This window comes from Lolium perenne, chromosome 1 (genome assembly GCF_019359855.2).
Source record: "Lolium perenne isolate Kyuss_39 chromosome 1, Kyuss_2.0, whole genome shotgun sequence".
Classification (NCBI taxonomy): Eukaryota; Viridiplantae; Streptophyta; class Magnoliopsida; order Poales; family Poaceae; genus Lolium; species Lolium perenne.
The window spans coordinates 33572381-33577506 of NC_067244.2; the positions used below are offsets into that span (position 1 = coordinate 33572381).

At 44.1% G+C, this 5126-nt stretch overlaps 1 protein-coding gene across 1 annotated transcript; it reads left to right on the forward strand.

Annotated features, from left to right (window-relative positions):
* Positions 1-280: 280 nt before the first annotated feature.
* On the forward strand, positions 281-4416 carry LOC127345962 (pto-interacting protein 1). Its single transcript, XM_051372507.1, has 8 exons — positions 281-469; positions 2205-2309; positions 2433-2680; positions 2754-2880; positions 2990-3263; positions 3343-3475; positions 3582-3668; positions 4016-4416. Exons 2-8 carry the CDS (start codon positions 2225-2227, stop codon positions 4148-4150), a joined length of 1089 nt encoding a protein of 362 aa, XP_051228467.1. The 5' UTR covers positions 281-469; positions 2205-2224; the 3' UTR covers positions 4151-4416.
* Positions 4417-5126: the final 710 nt, after the last annotated feature.

Sequence of the window (5126 nt, forward strand, 5' to 3'; positions counted from 1 at the left end):
TTTGGACATTATAGAATGTTGGGTTGCTACTTGCTAGTGGAGTGAAAATGGTGGACATTCAATATGTTAATATATAGATATATCCGTATACCTAGGTAAAGTTGAGTAACTTATTTTTTAAGCCATGTATACATTGTGCTAAAAAAACGTAAAATTAAAATACTAATAATAAAAACATAAAATAAAGAAAATAGGAAAAAGGAAAGCGAAACACATGGGCATATTTCCCTCTCCAACCCCACGCGTTTCTGACCAGCACACGGCGAGGACAGACGACCGGTAGACCAGCCCAGCTGCTGCTGCTCGCTGTACATAAGCTCGCTCGCCGCCGCGGCTGACCACACAGCTCACAGACGCTGTTCCTACTCCGCTCCCTCCTCCGCTTCGCTTCCTTCTCGCCTGCTTCCGGCAGCCACCCGCCGCTTCGCTTCGCCCCCTCCGCCTGCGCCGTCGCCGGGACAAGCCAAAGGTGCGATATTTACTCCGGATTCAGCTCCCTTTCCTTTCTCCCTCCCCTCCAAGAGCCACGCCGCCTCTTGCTCCGATCTATCCGCGGGCGCTTATGGGATCTCCATCGCCGTCGCTCCCCCGAGCGGTTTCTTGGATGGCTGCCTTGCTTCGAGATCTGAATCTCGACGGACCGCCCGGTTCCCCTTTCTTGGCGACCAATTCGCGCTCGCGATTTAGTTCTTGTGATTCCGTTTTCCCCCCTTTCTTGGCGGTTCTTGCGATTCGTGTCAAAAGTTGTGGCGTGTTTAGCTTAAAAAGGGGAGGGGGAAACAGCCAGGAGACGTTCTTGGAGTCCTCTCTAGCGTTTACCCTTTCCGTTAGCGTGAAGAAACATGGTATTAGCGTCGTAACTTTGTTAGTTCTTGCGCGTAGTTAACTGCAGGTATTTGGAGGGCAGCGGCAGCTTCTCCACAGAAATTAGTTGTGGTCAATCATCCATGCTGTGGCATGACCACATGATGAATTGGCGGCATGATGCTTTTGCTTCCTCGATGACACCCGGAGTCCAGGAGATTTAGTGGAGTGCGAGAGCTAGCTAGGATGGGATATCAGTTGTGATTAGCTTGTTGGATTGGCCTTCTTTGGCGTCCATCCTGAATTGCATAATTGGATGAGCTGTGGGCAAGAGTGAGTGAAGAACTGAGTTTGCGCGCCCGCCAAGATTGTTTTGCGCGCCCACCAAGATTGCTTTGCGCGCCAATCTCCCGCGCAATTTCAGTTCAATTGCGTACCAATTTAGGATGTAGTTATAATTAGGATCACAAGCGATTGACCAGGTAGTAATGTAGTCTCGGTCTCGCATTTATCATAGCTACCAAGCGCTCGCTTGTTTAACGCATAGTTTGCATTGCAAGTGTGCATCCACTGCAGTGGGCCACCCACTGATGGCTGGATGAATAATCTAAACGCGCCTCCAACCGCTATGCATTATTGGGGTCAGGAATACATTTTTATGAACCTGTAGAATATTGAGAAGTATCAAGCATGTTGATGCAGAATGAGCTGTCTTTTGATCAGCTATAATAGCACCATGTTGGTTGCTTGTTCCAGCCCTACCTGGGCTGATAGAAAACAGTAAAGCACATAAGAATGGCCCAATTTTTTAGGTTTTCCTTGGCACCATGAACCTGGTGTGCACCTGAAATTGTTTTCCTTGGGGAGAGTATATGTGTGCTTTCTGTAGTTCCCTTACTGCATGCAACATACAATGAGTATGCCACACCTGCTACTGCAAGCAAGTCAATCGTTTATAGGCTCGCTTTCTCCATTTTTCTTTTTTTGTTTGTTTGAGCTTTGTCCATTTTTCATAGGTACAAAGAGTAGAAAGTAAGAAAAGAATCAAAATAGTGAGATAAAATGGATGAAGAGGAGAATTTTAGTTATGTATCTTAAAGAAATCCATTTATTTCCCAAAATCCAACTCCTATTTCCACCTTTAGGCCTTTGTGCTGTACAAAGTATGAATCTACTCTAGGAACCTTCCATTTCTCTCCACTGGTCATCTGCCACGTGCTATTAAGCATTAACTAGGTCATTCGGCCATGCTAATTATGACGCACAGCTATGTTGCTTGTTCGATATTTGATCACAAAACGACAGCTACAGTTATGCTTACGTGTCCAACTGAGCGATCCTTCATTTTTTTTTTTGTACATACGTTTTTCTGGTTCTGATGAAAAGATGCTTTGTTCCAGGACTTGTTTTCGGATAGGATATGTCGTGCTTTGGATGCTGTGGTGATGAAGACACTCAAAGAGCACCAGACAACAGGAATCAATACCCAGGAAGCTACCCAGCAAGTAATAGCTTTGAAATCCTTTGTTACAAACTTACGCATAGTCACATTTCTCTGCATGTTACTTCTGTTGTAATTTGTAATAGCTTTGATAGTACTTATCTAATGGGTTACAACTGATCTGCAGGGACTGATGCATATCGCACTGCCGATCCAACTCCCAAAGGTTCTCAACCGGTGAAAGTGCAACCAATTGCAGTCCCCACCATTCCGATGGATGAAATTAGGGAGGTGACGAAGGGTTTCGGTGATGAAGCTTTGATTGGTGAGGGATCCTTTGGCAGAGTATATTTTGGTGTCCTAAGAAATGGTAGAAGTGCAGCAGTGAAAAAGTTGGATTCTAGTAAGCAGCCAGACCAAGAATTGTTGGCACAGGTTCGTGTTCTTCTCTGTTCAGGAATCCTGCATCTACTATGGTCTTCTGTCTCCTTACAAATTACTTCTACAGGTGTCTATGGTGTCAAGGCTAAAGCATGAAAATGTTGTCGAGTTGCTTGGTTACTGTCTTGATGGGACCACCCGTGTCCTTGCTTATGAATTTGCCACTATGGGTTCTCTTCATGATATGCTTCATGGTATGGTTTTGTACAAATAGAAGTCTTGGATATCTGTGCACTATTTTTTTTTATCCATCCCTTGGTGCTGTTAATTTTTCCTGTTAAATAAACTTTTACCTGTGTACAGGAAGGAAAGGTGTTAAAGGGGCTCAACCCGGTCCGGTCCTATCATGGATACAGCGGGTGAAGATAGCTGTTGGTGCAGCGAAAGGCCTAGAATATCTTCATGAGAAAGCACAGCCTCATATCATACACAGAGACATCAAATCAAGCAATGTTCTTCTTTTTGATGATGATGTAGCTAAAATAGCCGACTTCGATTTGTCAAACCAAGCTCCTGACATGGCAGCCCGGCTTCACTCAACTAGGGTTCTCGGAACATTTGGATACCATGCACCTGAGTACGTTCTGGTTTTCTTTCAATTGCATTATGGATCTCTGGAACCATTCAACTTAAATTTGTTTAAACTGTTGGATCAGGTATGCTATGACTGGACAACTTAGTTCGAAGAGCGATGTGTACAGTTTTGGAGTTGTTCTTCTGGAGCTGTTGACGGGAAGGAAACCTGTTGACCATACATTACCAAGGGGGCAGCAGAGCCTTGTCACATGGGTAATTTTTGTACTTGTGCTCTGTTTGTAGCTATGAGATTATTTGAAACTGTTCTGCTTGATGGATCTAATTGCGGAATTCTAACAATTGTTATTCAATATGGCAGGCCACCCCAAGGCTGAGTGAAGATAAGGTCAGGCAATGTGTTGACTCAAGACTTGGAGGGGACTATCCTCCTAAAGCTGTCGCAAAGGTATTAGAGATAGCCTCTCTCTTCTGTTTGAAACTATTTGCAAGAATTTAAGTCTGTATTAGCTATCAGTATTTTGACAACCTAAACAGATCTGGAAAACAAAATATCAGTTGCACCAGAACTTATGAAGCTTGCTAGCTATCACAGAATAAACGACTAAACTAAATTTAAAGTTTCATGTTACAGAAGACCATTTCAGCTTTTATCTATGGTTAGGATGTCTACAGCTCACATTATGCATATAAACCAGAGCATGCTCGCTTTCATCTGTGTGATAACTTAAGTCAGTGTATTATTAAGTGAAGCCACTTCTAACACCATCTTCTTATCTGGGTTGTTTGAAACAGTTTGCAGCTGTCGCTGCATTATGCGTCCAATATGAGGCTGATTTTCGGCCTAATATGAGCATCGTCGTCAAGGCGCTCCAGCCCCTGCTGAACGCTCGAGCAGCCCACCCAGGAGAACAACATGCTGGTCGTTAATCTCCACTCCAACAACATTTTGTATTATATAGGGAAAAGGAGCATGTGGCAGGCAGTTTGTACGTTTGTGAATGTGATTATTCTTCTCGAGTTGTAACCCTCAAAATTCTAGTACCGAAAATATTGGATTCTTTCTATCTGTTGCAAGATTGGCTATTGGTGACTTGACTAACTTGCGTATGTCTACATGGAACATTTTATTAGTCAGTAAAAAAGAGGAAAGGAATGTACCCTGCAGCTTAAGATGCAATTTTCTTCCGAGTTCAGATTGGTTACTAGTCATGTGCTGATTTTTTCTTTGTGTGTTGCCTTGTTTGGAATATGAGTGCATCTCTAGCCATTGAGGGTTTGAAGGGTGTGTTTTCTTCGTACCGTGTTTGGGGACGTCACTCTCTAGCCGTGTCCCTCAAATGCGAGCCTCAAACTTGTTTTTACATTTAAAAAATGCATTTTTATTTTAATAGAGTTACGCACACTAATACATAGTTTGGCACATGGTTTACATAAACTAATACAAAGTTAAAATTGCAAAATGATAAAACCTAGTTAGAGTTGGCATCCTAGATTTTGTATGTTGGTTGCTAAGAAAAAATACTCTTAGACCCTCTTAGTCACCTAAAAAAGAATACTCTTAGGCCCTCTTAGTCACCTAAACTGGAAAATTCAGCTGGTAATGATAGCCTCTGTTGGTCCTATGCTCTGTGCTCGGAGTGTTTAATTGTCGTCCTCTTCGTTGTCGCTGTGGTAGTGTCGGCGGCAGGACATGTCATCGAACACCTTTGCGCTCAACTCCTCGTCGCCTTGGTAGGAGAATGTGAGGATGCAACCGGCTTGGAGGTCATGGAAGCGCACGGATTTCTCCTAGCCGGTGTGGAGGTACATCCTGCCGCGCCTATCGAAGAGCACGTCCACCGGCCACCGGCAGAAGCCACAGCTAGCCTCCCGCCGATGTAGCGTGGCCGGCTCGTTGCCTGCG